Below are 22,737 nucleotides of genomic sequence, written 5' to 3' on the forward strand. Positions count from 1 at the left end.
GGGTGGCTATGAACATACGATCAATCCTTCTGCTACATCTTGAAACACACCTGAATATTAAGAGTAGATATCACCTTAGGGTAGGGGCCCAAAAATGTTATTTGAAGAAAATGAACTTAAAACTATACTGGCGTGGCCATTTTAATATCTGAAAAAAAAAAAAAAAGACAGACTTCAGACCAAAAGTAATCAGAAGAGAAAGAGGAGGACACTCCATATTCCTCAAAGGAAAGGTCCACCAAGAGGACATTGAAATTCTTAATATCTATGGACCAAGTCAACAAACAAACCACTACTACAAGTTAAATCACATATTTTCCTCACACACTGGTAGTGAGAGATTTCAGTATCCCAATCTTGCCAACAGCCGGGTGATCCAGTCAAAAACCAAGTCAAGAAATGCTGGAGCTAACAGACTTTATAAACCAATGGACTTGATGGATATTCACAGGAAAAGACTTTCAGAACAGAGTGCCATTAGCACAGGCACCAAGATCAACAATTAGTAAATAGGATCTCATGAAACTGAAAGGCTTCTACACAGCAAAGGACACTGATAAGTTTTCTGTACCCCATTTTAAAAGGTTTCTGTGTTGACACAGTAAGCTAGAGTAAGCTGAATTTAAAAAAAGTAAAAGACCGCTGGGTGGTGATGGCACATGTCTTTAATCCCAGGCAGAGGCAAGTGGATCTCACTGAGTTCAAGGCCAGCTTAGACTATATAGAGTGAATTCCAGGACAGCCAGGAGTGTTACACAGAGAAACTCTGTCTCAAAAACACCAAAAAAAGAAGGAAGAAGAAGGAGGAGGAGAAGGAGGAGAAGGAGGAGGAGGAGGAGGAGGAGGAGGAGGAGGAGAAGAGGAGGAGGAGGAGGAGGAGGAGGAGGAGGAGGAGGAGGAGGAGGAAAACAACCAGGTTTATTTTGGCAAAGCAACCCCACCATGATTCCTCCTCCAGCTCTCAGAGATCAGGGCAGGAGAAGGGGCAGGAAAAATCACATGGCCTAACTAAAGAACAGAGCTTAAATACCCCATAGGTGTGGGGTGAGGATGTGTCTACCACAAGCTGGGTTTGTGCCCAACTATAATGGTTTAGGCAGGAATTGGGCAGCAGGCAGCTTCAGGGAAGGAGCCACCTCAACCATCAGAAATGGAGGACTGGACTTTTTGGCCTTTTTTTTTTTTTCTGAGGGGATGGATTTGGAAAGGCAGGAATGTTCTAGCCAAACAGACACCATCGATTGGACAAAGTGGCAGCCTACAAAATGGGAAAAATATTTTTACCAGCTATACATTTGGTATAGGACTAATAACCAAAGGATATAAAGAACTAAAAAAATCTATATAAGCATATAACCTAATTAGAAAATGGAGTACAGATCTAAACAGATAATTTTCAAAAGAAGAAATTCAAATGGCTTTGACACACTTAAAGAAATGTTCGGCCGGGCGGTGGTGGCGCACGCCTTTAATCCCAGCACTCGGGAGGCAGAGACAGGCAGATCTTTGTGAGTTCGAGGCCAACCTGGTCTATAGAGCGAGATCTAGGAAAGGCACAAAGCTACACAGAGAAACCCTGTCTTGAAAAACCAAAAAAAAAAAAAAAAAATGTTCAACAGACTTAGCCATCAAGAAAATGAAAATCAAAATTACTTTGAGATTTCATCGTACAGTTCTCAAAATGCCTAAGATCATTAAAATAAGTGACAGATAATGCTGATGAGTATGGATTTCAACAAAGGGGATCACTTATCTATTGTTGGTGGGAGCACAAACTTGTACAGCCACTATGGAAATAAGTGGCAGTTCTTCAGGAAAATGTGAATTGATCTACCTCAAGAACCAGCTCTGTAAACTCTTGGTCATATACCTAAAGGACACTTCATCCTACCAAGAAGGCACTTGCTCAAATATGTTCACTGTTGCTCTTTTCATAATAGCCTGAGAATAGAAACAAAAGAAGTAAAGATAAAGAAAATGTGGTACATGTAGGTGGAAGGTTCTGTCTTGAAAGCTGCTTCCAAGTAACCACCTAGAGGCTTAACATTAATTATAAATGCTCGGCCAATAGCTCAAGCTTATTAGTAACTAGTTCTTACAACTTAAATTAACCTATTTCTATTAATCTATGTGCTGCCTGAGGCTCATGGCTTTTACCTCTTCTGTAAGTCCTGCTTCCTCTCCATCTGGCTGGTGACTCCTCTGACTCCGCCCTCCTTCTTCCCAGAGTCCTCTGTGTCTAGCTATACTTTCTGCCTAGCAAACAGCCAGTCAGCTTTTTATCAAACCAATCTGAATGACAAATATTCACAGTGTACAAAAGGATTATTCCACAGCAGGTACATTTACAGAATAATGTATTACTCAGACATTTAAAAAGTGACATCATGAAACTCAGAGGTAAATAAAATGGACCCAGAAAAAAAAAAGATTATATGTGAGATAACCCAGACTCAGAAAGACAAATTACAGTATGTATTTGCCTATATGGGAATATTAACTGTTAAGTCAATGATAATCAAGCTACAATGTACATAACCACAGAGGTTAGGTATAGAGTAAGGTGTGTCTGTGGGGGAGATATACCATTAGAAGTGGGAAATAGAATAAGTAGATAACCATAAGCATGGATGGGTGGGGCTAGAAAGGGAGGATAAACTGAGGAGGGGGAAGGAAGAGGGAGGAGAGGGAAGGAATACACTGAGACAGCTAAAATTAAGGGCCATTTGGTATTACTGAAATCTAATCCAGTAGAAGATTTATAAAATATATGAGTATATGAAGGCAATTTAAACAAAATCAACAAGTAATAGGGGAGGTACATCCCTAACTGCTCCTGTCACCAGATGAAGTTTTCATTAATGGCAATTTGTTACCTTTAATTTAGTTCTTGCCCAAAAGGGTCTGATGGGAATTACCAAATAACAAAGGCTGTTGCCAGGACTGCAGGTTGCTCTCTACTCATTGAGAACAAGTCCACATTGCTGAAGACAACACTGATACAACCCGTTGAACATAGAGAAGTAGAGCTGGTGTCTGTGGAGAGTCTTCAGCCCTGCTCTCTAGCATCTCTGGAATAGTATGGCATTCTGAACCAACTCTGTCTCAAACCCTTTGATCAACAATGCTGTTCTGCCTGGAGGATATCCTAGCATAATGAGGGCACAGAGCTTGTGGGAGTAACCAAACCATATCTGATTAGACACAAGGCTCAATCCATGAGACAGAACCCATTCCCAACACTGCTTGGGTGAACAAGAACCTAAAACTAAATAGCCCAGGAACCTAGGGTAAAACTGAATACCAATGTCTTTTAAAAAAGGAAAGCAATTAAATGACTCCTAAATTAAATGACTCCTAATGACATTTTGCTATAGTCATACATCAGCGTCTTGCTAGCCATCATCAGAGAAATTTCATCCTGCAGCAGATAGAAACAAATACAGTGACTAACAGATAGGCATTATGCAAGAGTGAGAGACCTTGAACACTCGGCCCAAAACAGTGTGTCTCCATCAAATCCCTCCCCTTAGGGCACCCTGCAGAAGAGGAGGGTCAAAGGATGTAAGAGCCAGAGAGGACACCAAGAAAACAAGGCCCTCAAAAACAACATGATCAAAGCTCACATGAACTCACAGAGACTGAGGCAGCATGCACAGGGCCTGTACCGGTCTGTACCAAGTCCTTTGCATGTGTATTATGACTTTCAGTTTAGTGTTTTCATGGGATTCCTGAGTGTGGGAATGAGTGGTCCTCTGTGTTTTGTGCATTTTCTTGGTCTGTTTACCTTCTGTTTGATTGTTTGCATAATTTCAATATGTTAACTTGTGTTTTATCTTATTATGTCTTATTTTATTCTATCTTATTTTATTTTATCATTTCTGAATTAAAAAAAAAAGAAATCAAAAGGACAAGGAAAGGAAAGAAAACATGACTGTTATCTTTCTGTCCCTGGGTTTGATGGAGGAGAAGGTTTATTGTAAATATGTGGGAGAGCATTGCCAGAGGCAGGAACAGAAACATCTAAGTGAGTCCAGACTACTCATTACCTTGAGCCATGTGGGGAGAGGGGGAGGGGGATGGGAATGGGAAGGGGAGAGATGGGAACCAGGTGCAGCAACCAAGAGGCTCAAAAATACAAACAGAGCAGGCAACCAAAATGGTTGGATTATACAGGGAAGAGCAGCCCAGCCCCTGGGCTGGAGAGTTCAGGGTAGGGGGCAGCGGGTTGCCATCCAGGAGGGCCCTGCAACAGCAACAGGTAGGTATTGAGGGATGCAGGAAGAACCTGGCAGCCAGGTTTGCTTTGATATGTTAAATAGGCACCTCAGCCATTTGACCCAGGTTTGAAACATAACAATTCGCACTTAGAAGCCTGTTTTCTAATGAGAGATGGAAAGGGCATAGATCTAATTGGCAGGGGAGGTGGGGTGTGACTGGTATGAGTAGAGAAAGGGGATACCATATTCAGGATATATTTTATGAGAATATAATCTTTTTTTCAATAACAAAAAAATATAAATACAACTAAGTCACTTAAAATATTTGAGACTACATCAAAAATATTCAGTTTCAAAATTAGTCTCTTTAAAAAGAGCATTTTTTAAAAGTCTTGAGCAGTTATAGTATATCAATATTATTCCATCATGGAGCACTTTAGAAAAGAGATTTTAGTATATTTTAAATAATGTCTTTAAGGTTTTTTTTGGAAAGTGATCTCACACTTACTAAAATGAATCCACTGGATGGCATCCCATATTTTGATTATTTTTATTAAGTGTGGAGATTGAAACACAGACAATAAGTACAGTATTCAACAAGCACACCTAGGCTTTACTGAAAGAGGGTGCCTATGTTTATCGCCATTTTAAAGTGGTTACTTTGAACTTTCAACATTCTCATTTAGGAGACAGGATCCCAACACAAAAGTCAACTTTCCGCCAGTCAGAATTTTCTGCAGGAGGCCTCTGAAGGGACAGCTGTGGCAGCTGCTTAGCTTACATGCTTAAAAAAGAGTCTCTGCCCAGCATGTTTCTAGATTCTTTACAGAATCCTTAAAGAGCCATAAAATACACACATTTGACTGCTACAATTGTACCTCCAAACACAGCATTTATTTGTGTAAAGGGCCTTCATCTACCTTCAGAGAACACAGGATAAATCCTCAGCCTCACTGGTTTAGGCCCAGTCCTTGGGATTTATGCAGCGCTGTGTAGATAGCACAGCACCCTGACTTACACTGTGAGACTCTTGAGGTCAGGAAGAATGACCCTTTCTCATCTTTGTTCAACAGGGCAAATACTTATTAAATCAGGAGGAGGTGACTAGACTCACCACACTTCTTGGTATCCTCAACAATAATAACACAGAGATGGACTAACAGTTTTCAAAACTAATATTGGAAAATATTTAATGAATGTGACTCAGATATAAATAAAATTAGGTGACTTACGCCAGTAGAGCATAATGACAAATGGCAACAACCATGCTGGAATTCAGCACCCACAACAAATAATTAAACATTGACTGATCCAGACAGAAGACCTTTAAAGTGTTGCCAAACTCTATTTGGATAAACTGAATGTTTACATCAAGCCTAATGATTTCATCAGTCTTAATTATAATTGTGGCTCAGTAAGAGACTCACATCCACTAAAAGTAATGAGGAATGTGTCAAATGTTTGAAGCAAAACAATCAACCACTGCCCAAATGGTTATTGTTGTGCAAATAATCAGAAACTGGGAAAACACTGGAAACTGGGAGGCAGAGGCTGCTGTCTCTGAACCGCCAGAGGTTCCTGTCCCGAGCAGCCCAGTGTGGCCAGTTACAATGCACGCACCCCTGCCTCTTTCACGAAATCTTGTGCTGTTATTACTTAGTTTTGAAAAAAATCTGAATCCATTTAAATGAAAAAGACAACTAACTGTTAGAAACATATTCATTTATGTAAGACAAAATAAAGCAAAATGTGCTTAAAAGGAAGTTTGATATTTTACACATAAAAGTCTTATTAGTAGAAAAGAGTATTAAGTTTTGAAAATGATAAAATATGCAAAATGGTAAGACTTATAAAATATTGACCAGGACTTATTTATTTCAACATGTAATAGAAAAAAATTACATAGTGAAAAATACATTGTAATATTTGTACAGCAATAGTCATGCATCAATTAACATTTCTTGTAAATACTTCCATCTTTTGATATAGGATACTTTTGTCTAGCTATTACATCACTGTTGGATAGTTGGTTCATTTCACAATACTGTGGAGATCATCAAAGATTTGTTGAATTTACCTTAATTTTTTTGGTAAGTATGATTTTGGGGGACAATGTTCATAAAGGAAAAAATATTTCTGCAAAGTATATAGGTACTTTGGGTGACTTTGTTCTTTATTATCAAATTTAACTGCAGATAGAAAAAGCAGGAAATTTAATCTGATATTAGAGACATCTAACTTATATGTAGTCAAGGAGCCTATGTATGGTATTTACAATCTATTTTGTTTCAGCAGCATAACAGGAGCAAAATAATTCCTTAAAATTACTGTGAAGTTCTTGTCAACTGCTGCAAAGACTACCCTTTTCTCTGTAACATTACATGTTTCATAGTTTTTTTGTGTGATAAATGATTAATTAGATGTTATATAGACTTTGTATTAATTTTCTCCCCCGAACTTATATTTTACATGTATTTGTTAATTTTAACAGTTACAATCTGTAGTTGATTTTTATTTTCAGACCAAGACAAGACAAAAGATCCTCTGGTATATCTTACATGCTCATAATGAAGGAGATAAAGACACAGGTGTGTGGGAAGCAAGGTATATACTTTGAACAATTTTGTGATATGTACATGGGGGAAAGAATCTTTGTGAATGCTCTCTCAATGCAAGGGGAAGAGACCATCTACATCCCTGAGTCCGGTGGTTCTCAAGCCCTGTGGATCTTGACTCTTTTGGGTGTCTAATGACCCTTTCACAGGAGTCACATATCAGATATAGTACATAGCAGATATTTACATTACAATTCACAACAGTAACAAAATTGTAGTTATGAAGAAGCAAGGAAATGATTTTATGGTGTGGTTCTCTACAACATGAGGAACTATATTAAAGGATTTCAGCATTTAAAAGGTTGAGCAACACTGCCTTAGTTGTTCCTGTAAATACCAGTACCAAGGCAGTGGACATGGTTTCATCCAAGCACAGCAAACAGGGTGAAATTGATGACGTAGAACTGAGTCAGTCCTGACATAAGAATAAAATGAGCTATACACAACATGAAGGTGTGTCCTTCCCTGTCGAGTCCACTCCAACACAGCAATAATATTGATAAAATGGTCTTAAACCACTTAGATTTTAAGATATTGTCCCAAGTATTTGAGGTGAAATTTATATCCTTATATTTAAATTTTTTGTAGTAAAAATTAAAAAGTCATAATTTTTTACAAGGAGTAACTGGGGCTAGATTTGCCCTTAATTAAACATTAATCACTAGGGGGAAAATGAATGCACTTGCTGACTGCAGAGAACTGACATTTGTCAATGACTAGATGTGTTCTCTGAGAAAAGAGAAAGAAGATGGAGGCTTCTAATTCCCCAGAATTGTGTCTGAATTATACAGTCTGCACTGGGGAAGGAAACCCCAGCAGGAAAGGGTGTTCTCATCCAGCAGAGGTCATTGAACCAGTTCAAGGAGGTGTAGATGCACAGATTTCTGAAGCAGAATGTGAAGGGGACAAAAGAAAACAGCTCAGAGGTTCCCTTGAACTCCACTCATGAGAGGTCAGAGGCCAGCTTCGCAAGTGTGAAGAGAATCTTCAGGGGGCACCAAAGTGACAGCAAAGAGCCCAGAAAGAGCAACTGGAAGGCTCCGCCCACAGAATTGTAATTCTATCAACAAGAGTTTGGAATAATTTGAGAATATCTACTTAAAAGTAGTGCGGCTAATTTGCCTAATAAAGTTTAAAAAAACATTTTTTTTCCTGTTTCTTGGATACTGTACATAATGTGTCAATTAACATGTGAGTGAAGACATTGTCACACTCTAATCTCTTATGGCGGTTTGTCCAGCAGTGGACCTGCTAGGTACATGCTGGCTCCATCTTTAATTTTTAAGCAAACTCCATACTTCCCTCCTTAATGTCTATCAGGCCTCTAATTTTATACCATTTCTAAGGACAAAATAGTGGAATGTGGATTCAAAATCGATGGGAGTGGAAGTGTATAGCATCTGACTTACTACAACAGACTCACTTCTCTTGTCCCTCGATAACATCTTCTCCGCACACTCCCACTTCTCACTCTTTCTCCATCTCTAACTCTCTCTAAGGACAGATTATAGTCCAATAAAGAACAAGAAAAAAAGCCTACCAACAGCAACATGAATGATGTTCCTTTGTTGAATTCCAGATGAACTCATAGTCCCATCTGGTACTTTACCACATTGTTAAAGACCTTGAGCTGAAGAGACCCAGGCAGTTTATTCCCATTCGGTAAGTCAAAGGATACTTGTGGATACATAAGACATAAGATGAAGCTCATATTCCTTTTTCTGTTTAGATATAAAATACATATCTGTTTAGATGTATTAAAAATAACAGGTTTTATTGAATTCTTCAATGCATTTAAGTCCAGGGTGCATAATTAAGAATATGGAGGAAGACAGAATCCTACATGAAGAAATAGTACTTCAGTATTTGCCTGCCTTGGAAACATGTTGATAAAAGTCATATAAAACAGTAAGAAAGTTCAGATAGTCATTAATGAGAAATTCCTAAGCATCAAGTGAGGACAAGTGTCAAGGTGTTGGGTCTCTGTGGGTGGCAGACATACATACGGGATTCATGAGCTCCTTTGTTCTTTTCCTCCATGAACTTTACTTGACTTCATAGGGAAGCTGTGTGAGCATCTTGCCAAAGCCTGCTGTTGAAGGAGCTGTGAGAAACATGCTAAAGGCTTCTAAAGCTCCACTCCGCAGCATCTCCTTTGCCTCTGATGCTGCATACAAACTTGCTTTGTAGAAAGAAATATGACAAAAGGTGTGATGTGAGAATACAGGTGTGTCCTGGCCAGTCTTATGTCAACTTGACACATGCTGAAGTCATCTGAAAGGAGGGAATCTCAATGGAGAAAATGCCCCCATAAGATAGGCTATAGGCATTTTCTTAGTGACCCATTGCAGGTGGTGCCACCCCTGGGCTGGTGGTTCTGGATTCTATAAGAAAGCAGGCTAAGCAAGCCATGATGACAAAGTCAGTAAGCAGCACTCCTCCATGACCACTGCATCTGCTCCTGCCTCTAGATTCTGGCCCTGTTTGAGTTCCTGCCTTGTCTTCCTTCAACAATGAACTATAATGGCAGAAGTATAAGCAAAATAAACCCTTTCCTCCCAAAGTGGCTTTTGGGTCATGGCATTTCATCACATCGATAGAAACACTAAGACAAGATGGAACTGGACTGTAGCTGGACCTAGAGTTGTACTGTTTCTCCAAACCCTCTCAGACCCACCTTTTCCACACCTACTAAGGAAAAAAGAACTTATCTGTAAGAGAAGGAAATAAAAATGATACAAGTTCACCAGAACTGAGGAAAGGAAGGGGTATGAAATCCCTAAAAGATGAAGCAGAAAAAAATGGGGGGGGGGAGTGCTGGAGAGATGGCTCAGAGGTTAGAGCATTTGTTGCTCTTCTAAAGGTCCTGAGTTCAATTCCCAGCCACCACATGGTGACTTACAATCATCTGTAATAAGATCTGTTGCCCTCTTCTGGCCTGCAAGGATACATGCAGACAGAACACTGTATATGTAATAAATAAAATCTTAAAAAATGGGAAGCTTATCATTATATTCAGAGCAAACAAAGAAAGATGTGTGAGGCTGGATAGATTGCTCAGCAATCAAGAGCACTTAATGCTTATAGAGAGGACCCAGGTTTTGTTCCCAGCACCTACATCAGGCAGTTTCCAGGGAACCTGATTTTGTTTGGTAAATACAGACACCTGCAGAAACATAGTGCACATAAATTCATGCAGGCACACACACATAAAATAAATAAATAAATAAAAAGACTCATCAGGGTCACAATTCTGAGAGACACATGGTACTTCTCTAAGAGTGAGGGACTTCATCAGAGTTTGAAAGAGTGTCCCCAGCCTTTCTGGGGCTACTGTGCTAACTCAAGTAAAAATCAACAGTGGAATACAATGGAGTGCTGCTTTCTGGGAGAAGCATAAACAAAGGGCTCAGGTGGAGAGGAGACATTAGGAAACCCCTCTGAAATTTGCCCAGCTTAAATCCAGACCTTGAGTGAAGAAGGATTTGGAGGCTTTGATGCACTGTAGAGAATAAACTTCAGACTCAGCTCTTAACCAGATAAGCACAAGCATTACAGTGAAGGTCTAGTGGGACAGATGTGCTTATCTCTATGTACAGACTGGGTTTATTCATTTATTATTTTATTTTGTGTGATAGAATCTAGGTACATAGCCCTGGATGACCAGAAACTTGAGGCCATTCCCTTGCCTTTGCCTAGAGAGTGCTCCCCTGAATAACTCTTAAAGCTGTATTATGTTAATTACATAAAGTCCATCTTCCTTTTCTTCTAAAGTGAATTTTCTTATTACTCACATTTCCCCACATCCGGTATATTCTAATTTAATACTGACCACTGAGTATGCTACATTTTAACTATGGATTTTGTCTTCCCTTGACAGCTGTGGAGTTCGTGTGTCTGATGTTTCTGAGTTCTACTCACTAGCTGATCTCATTCTGGGACTCCTTAAAATTGGCAGGTCATCAGAAAGCAGTGGTTACTCTTGCCTAATAACGCGTAGAAAATTTTGAAGCCTGGTCATGCCCGAGATAGTCAGCTTGCCTCTCGGCTGTGCCAATCTGTGACTCATACATCTCAGCTCTGGCCAGTCCTGAACAGCCTACAGCTGCTGTTCTCATCCTTGCTCTGTTTCAGCTGTCTGTCCTGGGCAGGATCGCCACACACATCTTCAGGCTACACTCAGAGACTCGGGTTGGCCGCCTGTGGATTCACATTGTATCCATGGAAGTTCTTCCTCTCTAATATCCTTTCCCTCAAATTCAAGTGGGCTCTGAAACCAGATTTCAACCCCAACCTTGTTAGTCACACTGTGTTATTGTTCTCCCCACTTTATCTTCTCTTTAAAAAAAACCTGGGACATACCTCCAAGAACAATATGGAAGTAACTCATCCTGTTTTTTATCATTGTCTTCTGGAAAAATCATATTCTAATGTTTTAATTTCATTTGTAGGATTTAGTTATTCATCCTCAGAGGCTACACCCAATATCAGGTATCAGTAGAACCAGAATTTCACTGCTGAATGTTCTGAATGTTAAACTCTGTAATAGTATTTCTTCCTAAAATTTCAATTCTTAAAGTAACTGCTATGATTTATTTTTATATCCTTTTTCCTGTAGATATGTTCACAGTTTATTCTCCTGTTTTCAAATAAAATTTTCTGTTCTAGTTACTAGGGGAAGGAGACAACATCAATCGAGAACTGTGCCTGCCAATGCTTTTTCTGTATTCATGGTGTCTTCCATGCTTGCATTAGTTCCTCGGCCTGCTGCTGATTTAACTTGGCATGTGATTTCTGAGACTTTCCATTCTCTAGGACACTAATAGAATTCTTCAGATATGATTCATGCTTATGCCAAAAGAGATGTAGAGGAAGTATTAACCCAAGTCCATCCAAGTTACATAGAAGGGTTGAGGTTTCATTGATGAGAATTTGATGTAAATTATGTGCACAAATCTGTGGGGTATCATTTAGAGTACTAGTGCCAGGATAACCCCTGGGAACTCATGCATACCTCAGCACACAGGTGATTTCTTTATTTACACTTCCACATAGACAGGGGAATTAGTTTTCTCTCTGGACCATCTGACACCTCAAACTGCTTCTGTTTTGTCTTTTTTTCTCAATAGCCCCTGGAGTTCTGTGAATCCCAGCTTAAATTCCTTAGATTTTGCAACTATATTCAAATCTAAAGCTTAATTCTGTTTTTCTCTTTGGCTACTTGTTTTCACTGACAGTTTTTTCTATATCACGTTACCAGCTTGTACTTAAGGTCTTGGAAAAAAATTAAACGCATTTTGCTTGACTCTAGGATTTTTTTTTCTGAGATGGTTTTATGTAATAAAACATAGCAAATGTTTTGCCTCATAATTTGGAGATTCATTTAGAACATAGAAGTTGCAGCATGAATGAAAACATCAAGTTTCAACTCATAGTGAATTACTGTGGGAGTGTGCTTCTTTATAATATGGGAATATATTCTACAGAACTAAGGATAGAGGGAAGTTAAGATATCTTACCTACATACCCAATACTGGTGAATATGACATTAGCTCAGAAAAGGAATATTTAAAATGCAGAAAGATCATAAAAATAAAGAACCCAAAGTACTGTATTCAAAGAAAAAGTGGTGACATTTAGGAGAATATAACAAATCTTGGAGAGATGTGAGTATCCTAATAAAAACCATACTCAGATAATAAGAAAAAAATAATTAAAACCATAGAGGGTGTGCTTTCAGGACCAGCTTCTGAGTAAAGAGGCACGTTTAACACTGAAAGTGTATTGCAGGAGTAAAGCAGAGGGATTAAATACATTTTATAATTGATTGATATAGAAAATTGAAATTATGTAGATTTAGTTAAAATCACTATTAATTGAATAATAACCATAAATAAGCCTTAAGATTTTCAAAAAGGGAAAATATAAGCATATTGAAAAATTAATGCTATTAATCATAAGGCCCAAATTTAATTGCATTCCAACTTTTTGAAACCTAAAATATTTATAAAGCCAATAAACAGCCAAAATATGAATGTCAAGTAAATACTAGGATTTGTAATTATAACAAATACATATAATTTGGACATGTAAAACATGTATAAAATTTGTGCATGCATATCTACATACATTTTGAAAAATTACATACTCAGTAATGTAATTGCTTCTATATAAAAATTGCATAAAGTTTGACATCATGAGATTAAAACACACAAAAAGAAGTAATCTTTTGATAAATTACTTAAACATAAATGTTGACTCAATGAAAGCAAAATCCCGTGTTCACTGCATATTGAGATTCTGAGTATTTAAGGAAGAAGTTTGGATAATCTGAAAATCTACTGAAGAAAGCTAAACAAATTAAAAGGTTTATTAACTCATCACCACATACATAGTCCTCCATCTAAATTGACAAGAACTTGTGGGTTTATTTTAACACATCTATTTAGAAATAACAATGAAAGAAACCAATGTGGGTCACTGTGCTACTTAGGACACATAATTTTAGAGTAACCTTCTTGTCAACTTAAAATAAAAATGAAAATATTTAACATAATTTAGATATGGGGTACCATTGCACACTTAAGGTGAACAAAAACTAACCATGATTCAATGCTAACTTTTCTTTCAACTTTCTTCTCTCACTTTTTGTCATATGATTCTAAGGTTAAAAACTCAAATTTACTTTTACAGCAAAGATAAACAATTACAAAAATGCAGGCATAAGTATAAGCTGAAAATATAACTAAAGTATTAGAATATTATGGATACAAGAAGCAACACAAAATATATACATCAATATGGAAAAGTATATCTTCAGTTTAAAAACCTCTTTACTGTGCACTGTACTATAAAATCTCCAAGTAATGTCCTACTGAAAAGGATCCAGACACAAATAAAATTTCAAAGAAAGGCTAAAAGTAAGATGACAAGGACAGATTTATAAAACCAATGTTAAGCAGCAAATAGGTGTGGTAAAATTAGTATTGGGAAGAATAAAGGAGAACGCAAAGGGAATGTACTGGGATGCAGAAGAATAGTTTTCTATTGATGAAAAGATACAAACCCACAAAAAGCCTGCAACGATCATGAACCTTTAGCTGACAAATTACATTTCATGAGTGTTGTATAAAGCAAAATCTATTAGAAGCAAAAAGGGAAATTGATAAAAACACAATTGTCATCAGAGATTTTAGCACACCATTACAGATCCATGGCAGTTCAACTCATCCTAAAGTAGAAGCACACCACTTCAGAATGCGATAATAAACGATGCTACAATAATTCCAAATGTTTTCTCCCCACAAAAGCCTCCCGAGGAGAGTTTGTTGTGTGAGCACCACACTAAACGTGAAGCTGCAGTGCTGAAGCAAACCTGGCACTGTGGCATCTCCTGTGCCTCTTTGTCCTTACCAGGGAGGGGAAAACGTGTAATCCTACAAAGGGACGGCATGACAGCTGTTAGAGTGTCTGCTCAGCTTACGACCCCCACTTCTTTAAAAGTACCATTAGAAATGGCCAGCCCCCAGCTACTCAGACAAATTGCATGACCATCTACCTAACAGTTGACTGCTTTATACTTGCCCCCAGTGATAAGATATGTGAAGCCAGGTACAGTGGCTCATACCCACTCTTAGCCATGAATGTCCAGGGGAATATGTCAATGATCTCCAGCACTTTCCTAGTGTTATGAATCTAGATAGTGCTGATCCACATATTAGAGGAGTGGATAGATGGCTAAGCATTTAAAACACGCACTCCTCTTGCCATGGTCATGAGTTCAATTCACAGCACCCATTGCAGGGAGCTCACAATGACCTGTAATTCCAATGTCAGGCAATTCTCACATTCTATTCTGGCCTGAATTGGCACCAGCACTCATGTACACATTCCCCCACACAGACACAGACACATACACATAATTAAAAAATAACAATAAATTTGAAAATCTTTATGAAAAATACTTTAAATTCAACATAATTAAACACGCTTCCATAGATTTCTTCTTGTCTATCATGTTGTACATAATTGGAGTCACACCAAATGAAAGTTTGCATGTGCACAGCCATTTTCATTTGGTAGTGAATAACTTATAAATAAACTATGAGTTGGACTTGAAATTCATTTTTGTTTATGCTAAGCAACCCCTAATTTTCTTTCTTAGCAGTACTGTGAGATAAACTCTATAAATATTATTTAGATATTTTGCAACAGGATGTATTTATTTAAGCAAGTGTGAGCTCCAGTAACACCATTGTCTTCACTGAAGATTGTACTTCTCAGTCAGTCATTACCAGATTCATAACCTTTCACTCCTTTGGTTCTATCTACATTGGTAGGATTCAGGCACTTTAAGTTCAGTTTGCCTAAGAAATTTCCTATATTTATTTTATTTTATTTTTTTTGGTTGTTAACAGTATGCTTATGTGTCCAATATGTACAGATAGATAGATAATAGAGGGATGATAGATAGATAGATAGATAGATAGATAGATAGATAGATAGATAATAGATGGATGATACATAGATAGATAGATGATAGATCTTACATTATTTGTGTGTATGTGTGCTTGTGTAGTGTATGTATGTGTGCTGAAAGTATGGAAGCATGCAGGTGCATGTGGTTGGGTTATTCTAGGCCAGTGCAAGATGCTAAGTGTCATCACCAATTACCCCCATGTTATTGTCTTAAAACATGGTCTCTCACTGAACCAGAAACTCTTCTTTTTGTCTAGGCTATACAGCAAGTTGTAGGGATACAGTGTTACTGTCCCCAGTGGTTAAACATCACTGTGGGTCCTGGGAATTTGAATTCAGCCCCTCATCACGCTTGCAGAATAAGTGTTCTTGCCACTGAGCCATCTCGCCAGCACTCACCATTTGTTAATGGAATGATCAACCACATGTTCCTGAACTGACACTAGAATTTCACTCTAAGTTGAAAATCTGCCTTTGGGTTTAATGCGCTAATGAAATTCATCTCATTATATACCATTAAAGTTAGAACATACTGATCACTATTTTTATTTTACTTGATTCTATTTCCTCTAAATCTATTTATTCAATTAATTTCTCTCTGAAACCATTCTACATCATGATTTTACTTCAATCAATTTCTGAATGTCTCTACATGATTACTATCTTGGTGATTAAATACAACATGATAGGACTAAAGGTGAGTATGCAAGAATCACTTTTTATTGGGAAAATTTGCAGTACATTGTAGTTTCACCTCTATTGATTTCCCTTTCCCTCATCAATCAGAGCCCTCCATGTTTCCATCACTTTTTCTTTTATTATCAGTTGATTCCTGCTTTCCCCCACTCTAGCACCACCCATGAAAACTTTACTGTCTCTGCTTCTGTAGTTATTTCAGGCTATATATTCATAACCGAACACTTGGCTCTAGGAACCACAGATGAGGGAGAGTAAGTGGCACTTGTCTTTCTGGGTCTGGAAGGCCTCACTAATATAATATTTTTTATTCCATCCCACAAATTTCACAGATTTATTTTTCTTTACAGCTGAATAGTATTCCACGGTTTATATGTACCACACTTTCGTTATCTCTTCATTTGTGGACGGACACATGTACTTGAGACAAGGACTCGGAGCTGAGCAGGATCTGACCTGAAAGCCTCCTCCCTGAGGACCCGATTCTACAGCACTGGCTTTGCAAGCTTCCAAGGGAGGAAAGCAACCAATGGTATCACCCAACTGTGAGGCCTGTGAACCGCAACGACAATGCCCAGCATGGCAAGCTATGCCTAAAAGTGCAATGACATCGTTGATAGCTTGACAATAACCCACAGCTGTCTAATTGCACTTAATACATGCTCAACAGGAGAGAAATTATCCTGGTACTGGAAACTTAATCAATACCCAGGGCTAGTGATTTCTTGGATCACAGAGGAAAATCTGCTACCATCAATTTACTAAACCAGCATGATTCCTAACTGTATACTAAATATTTATCCTTATACCCACAGGTAACTATAGTCTTCAACACTCATGAAAAAGGCTTCTCTTTGAAACAGACAGAGACCATCACAAAGCAACAACAAATCCACCACAACTGGTCAAAATGTGGAGAAAATGGATTATGTGGTACCCAGCACCAGTGGATACAACTAGAAAACAATCCCTACCTCTAAGACTCAAGGAACATCATGGAAAGGGGGGAGGAGTTAAAACTGCAAGAGCCAGAAGATGAAGAAATCTGTAAGAGAATGTCTCCTAGAAGTAACAATTAAGCTCTATCAATAATAGTTCAAAAGTATGGCTGCCTGAACAATTACTGGGTAAGGACAACATGGATATACAACATTGTCATACAAATGTGGAAGGGGAAAAGCTCATAGAGCCCCACCCCATGAGCTAAAGGCAAAGAAAGTACGCTGAAAGTGGAAGGAGTAGTCTTCCCACTTTGAGGAGCGTTTGAATTGGTTAACCAATACCAAGTGTCAGTCCTGAAATCATGCACATTCAACAATAAATGGACTCATCAGGTTACACCCATCTATCTATGTGTATGTATACAGATACATATTATAGAGACACATATTACATGTACATGTGTGTACACATAACAGATAAGAGAAGGCCATGAGTTTGGAAGGGGATGGGGCATAAGAAAATTGGATTAAGCCAGGCAGTGGTGGTGCATGTCGTTAATCTCAGCACATGGGAAGCAGAGGCAAGTGGATCTCTGTGAGTTCGAGAGATCCAGCCTAGTCTACAGAGAGAGATCCAGGACAGGCACCAAAACTACACAGAGAAACCTTGTCTTGAAAAAACAAAAAAAAAAAGAGAGACAGAGAGAAAATTGGATTTAAAAAAGGGAGCAGAAAGAAATATTGTATTTTCTCATGTATATATATATATATATGAATATATGAATATATATATTTGAAATTGTAACTTAATTGCATTTCTCCCTTCCCTTTCCTCTTTCAAACCCTCCCACATACCTCTCCCTGATCTTCTTAAAATGCATGGTATATTTCCTCATCAATTATTATTGCCCGCACGCACTTGTATATGTATATACAATCCTAAATATGACCTGTTGAGTCAATGCAATGTTACTTGTATGGATGTTTCCAGAGCTGACCCTTTGGCACTGGACAGTACATTAGTGCACTCCCCCCTGGAGAACATCACCTTTAACTCTACTTTATTCAGTTGCCTGTGGTTCTTCGTGTAGGGTTTTGGCCTCGTGGACTTTTCCCTGTCTGTTTTGACATTTTTGTTGGTGTCACCCTTGTTCAGCTCATTATTGGGAAGTTATGGGAGTGACAATTTATAGGTATAGTGTCTGATGTTACGATGAGACACAATCTCACAGAAAATTTAATAAAAATGTTGGTTATAAAACTCTCAAAAATACATCTTATCTGATGATTTAATGATCCCCAGGAATAGTATGTGAATACACGCTTTTTTTCTTCTTCTTTTCTTTGTGTGTTTATCAGTAGATGGACATTTGGCTAATTTCTACTTTTGTCTATCATGACTAATGCTCTTCTAAACTCTCATGCATAAGTGTTTGAATACCTGCTTTCAATGTGCTTGACTAAACATCTGTGAGTAGTGTTGCTCCACCATAAAGCAATGCTTGTCTAACATTGTTAAGAACTGTCACACTATTTTCCAGACTGGTTGCAATATTTCAACTATCTTAACATTTCATAGACTTCTAAATTCCCCAGATTGTTGCACTATTTTCCTCATTTACAGCTAATGTAGCATAGGATTTCCCTTTGCATTTGCCTAATAGCTAATGATGTTAAACATTTTTCATGTGATTACTACTAAATGTACGTCTTCCCTGAAATTCTACTTTATTCTTTGACTCAGTTTTAAATTTAGTGATTTGATTTTTCTTGTTGAATGGCAAGAATTCTTTACATAATGTGGATATTCAATTCTTTCATTTATATGATGCGCAAACATTTTCCTATGTTACATTGTTATCTTCTGACTTGATTAGTATTGCCCATTGATGAACAAAGGAGTTTAATTTTAGTGAAGAACAATATATTCATCTTTGTTTTACAGCTTGTATGAGTAATAGCATTTTGTTTTTGTTGTTGTTACCATTGTTTCATTTTGTTTTTTAAAGTTCTACTCCTCAAACTAAAGTCATGAATCTTTTCTCCAATAAGTTTTACATATATAGCTATTGCAAGATTTTGAGTTAAGTTTTTCATGTTTTTCATGAGGTAAGGGTCCAAATGCATTCTGTCACCATGAGGGTCCAGTTGTACCAACACCATTGACTCCTTTTTCACAATGAATAATCTTTAAGACCTATTTTGAAAATTATGAATTATTGAACTCTGGCCTTCCTCCTTATCTCTTGATCTCATTGATCTATGCAATAGTTCACTCTTAATGTTTGAGAATAGTTCTAAAGTAGGTATGGTCCTGTTAAAGGAGGTGTATCACCAGGACCAGGCTTTGAAGTTTCAAAAGGCCCATGGCATCTCCCGTTATCTCTCCATGCTTGTGATTTAAGACTCAAACAGACTTCATCTTCTATGAGGTGCCGGTGCCTTGGTCTCAGTTACACAGCAATAGAAATGTAACTAAGACATCCACACTACTTTCCCACATTTTCAATTAATGCAAATATGCAACAAGATTTGAAATCAGATGGTGAGGCTTTTCCCAGCTTCAGTTTTCCATTTCAATATTCTTCTTGATAGAATAATTGAAATTCAGTGTAAATCTCAATCAGTTTTTCTATATCTTAAAAAGGACAGCTTTTTGATGGGATTAAAGATATTTTAGTATCAGTGATCTTGATAAACACATTATGGATTTCCTTTTATTGAGGACTTTAAACTTTTTCAACAATGTTTTCTTCTTGTTAATGTGTAAACCTTCTAGTTCCTTAAATTACATATTCTTCTTCTTCTTCTTCTTCTTCTTCTTCTTCTTCTTCTTCTTCTTCTTCTTCTTCTTCTTTCTCCTCTTCTTCCTCTTCTTCTTCCTCTTCTTCTCCTACTTCTTCTTCCTTTTTGTTTTTTTTTTTTGAGACAGGGTTTCTCTGTGTAGCTTTGGAGCCTGTCCTGGAACTCACTCTGTAGACCAGGCTGGCCTCAGACTCATAGAGATCCACATTTCTGCCTCCCAAGTGCTGGGATTAAAGGCCAGAGCCACCACTGCCCAGCTTTTTCTTCATTTTGATTTCATTATAAATTAGAATTGCTTATCTTATTTACAGATTGCTCATTGATAATCTACAGAAATATAAAAAGAACTTTCATGTTGAATTTATATCACTGCTCGGCTGAGCTCTCCAGCACTACCTCTCTGTTAACTCACCCAGTGTAGCCTGCAGCAAGGAGTGGGACTGGTTCTCCTGCTCTCAGGCTCTCAGATCCCCCCACCACCTCCACACTCATACCACTACACCAGCTCTGCTGTGTTGCCCAGGCTGTAGGAGACATAGGAAGGCAGATAGGGGCAGCTCTCCTGCTCTCAAGTCCCCTGTGCTGGCTCAGCTGCGCCCCTGACAACAGTCAGCTGTAGTGTGCTGCCTAAGTGGAGGGCAGGACCCACTCTCCTGTGCGCTGCAGCTGGTGTGGGGCAGAGCTAGTTCATCTCACTCTCATGACCCCAAGGCTTGCCTGCCACAAGTAGCAAGGGGCAGAGGGAGGAGGGCAGCTTTCCCTCATCCATGCCACCACACATGGCAAACGAGGTGGGGAGTTGGGCCAGCTCTGTTGTTCCCATGCCCTCAGAGCTGGCTCACCTGTGTCCCCTACAGGGCAGCATAACCCCCAGGTGTCAACAGGGTCCCAGGTGGCTGGCCAGACCCGGGGCATCTACAGAGCCCTCAGTGGTAGCAAGTGGAGCCACAGACACCATCTCAGAACCCGGCTTCCACAAGCCCACAGACCCAGACATGGCCCTAGGCAGGGCTAGTGCCTGGATGTCTCAATGGCTCCAGATAGCAATACCTGCCACCCAGATCAGCATGGCCCTGGGAGCAGTATAGTCCTTGGACACCGACATGATCCAAGGTGGCCGACCAGACCCTGGTCATCAACATGGCCCTTGGTGACAACAGGAACCCAGAACTCAGACCCTGGTTGCTGTAGAGCCACGGACCCAAACATGGCCCTCTGCAGCAGCCCTGGCCCAGATGACACCATGGCCCCAGGTGACAGTGCATGCCACTTAGATCAGGATGTTCCTGGTGACAGCATGGCCCTCAGATGCCCTCATGGCCAGAGGTTGCAGCCCAGTTCCCCAGGCATCTATGTCGCCTTCCATGGTAATACAGGTCGTGGACAACAATACAGACCCTGGCTGTGGTGGAAACACAGACCCAGACATGGGCCCTGATGTTACTTACCATGGTCCTAGGTGTCATCCCAGATTCCTGTCATTCGCATGGTTTTTGATGGTGAAAGGAGCTGCAGACCCAAAAGTCTAGGGGCGGGGGAGAGCACAATCTGTGTCCACTGCTGATTCAGACCTGATCTAAATTTTTAAAAATATTTTATATCAATTTACATACATGTTAGAGCTAGTTTTGCCTTTCTTTGAGTTTATGTGGTAATTTTTTTTTAATGCTTTCCTGTCAGATCTCCCAGATGGAAAGGAGTGAGAGCAACTTAACGTTTCTATTATTAGGGATACTTGTTATCAGGTTTTAATATTAAATATGGAATATAATAGTTTTCATGCAAAATTTCATATTTCTTAGGATATTTCTTCCTAGTCCTATTGCTAAGTGTTCATCACAAAGACTGTTCAAATGTTTTTATATGCTTATTGAATTTTTTAATTGCTCTTTGTTTTTGGAAACATGACATCACACTGTAGGTGAGGCTGTCCTGAACCTCACTATGCACCTCAGGCTGAACTTGAACTCTTGACAGTCCTCTTACTCCAACCTTCTGAGTAAGGGTTGCAATTAAAACATTTGTGTGAACTTCATTGTCCTTATGTAATCAATGATATTGACTGATTTTCATATTTTGAACTATTACTCTGTGGCTACAACATGTGATCATTTTAATTTATTGATGTGTTCAGCATACTAGTATCTGATGAAAACTTTTCACTTGTTTTTATAAAGTATATTACCTGTAGTTTTTATGATATGGTTTTCTGTTATTAGAAAAAAATTAATCTGAAACAATGAATTAGGCAGTATCCTTGTTAATGATTTTCAATTATAGAGGGACTGATAGTAATTCTTTATTAAATGTTTTAGAATTAACCAGATGATAATTAGTAGGATTTTTCAGGTCTTTGTCTTGCTTTAAGATCAGTTAATTTTTGTTGTTGTTGTCAATAATAATATTGTTATTATTAATTATTACCATTTTTTTAAGTAGGGCCTCATTATTAGCCCTCACTGGCCTGCAGATTACTATGTAAACCAGGCTTGTTACCACTATAAGGAAAGTAGAACCTGGGAGAATGGAATCCATAAATGAGGCAACTAAAGTCTCATGCAATACCCAACTTTATTTAGAGCATCAGACAATTTGTACTCGTAGGGTTAAGAGAAATCACCTGAATAAAGTTCTCATGAGTTTAAGCTGTATACAATCACAAGGACAAGATGCATGTGGCAAAAACATGTTTTTCCATAGAGGTATATTGAATAACAAGAGCAAGCAATAATGAGTAATCTGAAGTAAACTCACTCCTATCCACTGCATCTAGGAGAAGTGAAAAAACACGTTCCAAAAACAATTCCATGTTTTGAAGATTCTGAGCTCCCAACACTCTTGTCTTATTTTCTTGGAATGTTCCCACAAGCATCAGGAATTCTCCTCACATGACTCCATTCCTAGATGTGTTCTGACACAGGCTGACCTTGAACTGTGGCAGTATGTCTGCCTCTTCCTCCCACATGCTGGAAGAGTAGATGT

At 38.5% G+C, this 22,737-nt stretch overlaps 1 protein-coding gene across 1 annotated transcript in view; it reads right to left on the bottom strand.

The window, feature by feature from the left end:
- Positions 1–20,860, bottom strand: part of LOC131918742 (uncharacterized) — a 54,254-nt gene extending 33,394 nt beyond the window's left edge. Inside the window, 1 exon segment of the mRNA XM_059272948.1 lies at positions 20,806–20,860. Coding sequence (XP_059128931.1) covers positions 20,806–20,860 — 55 coding nt within the window.
- Positions 20,861–22,737: the final 1,877 nt, after the last annotated feature.

Source organism: Peromyscus eremicus, chromosome 8b, assembly GCF_949786415.1.
Source record: "Peromyscus eremicus chromosome 8b, PerEre_H2_v1, whole genome shotgun sequence".
Lineage (NCBI taxonomy): Eukaryota > Metazoa > Chordata > Mammalia > Rodentia > Cricetidae > Peromyscus > Peromyscus eremicus.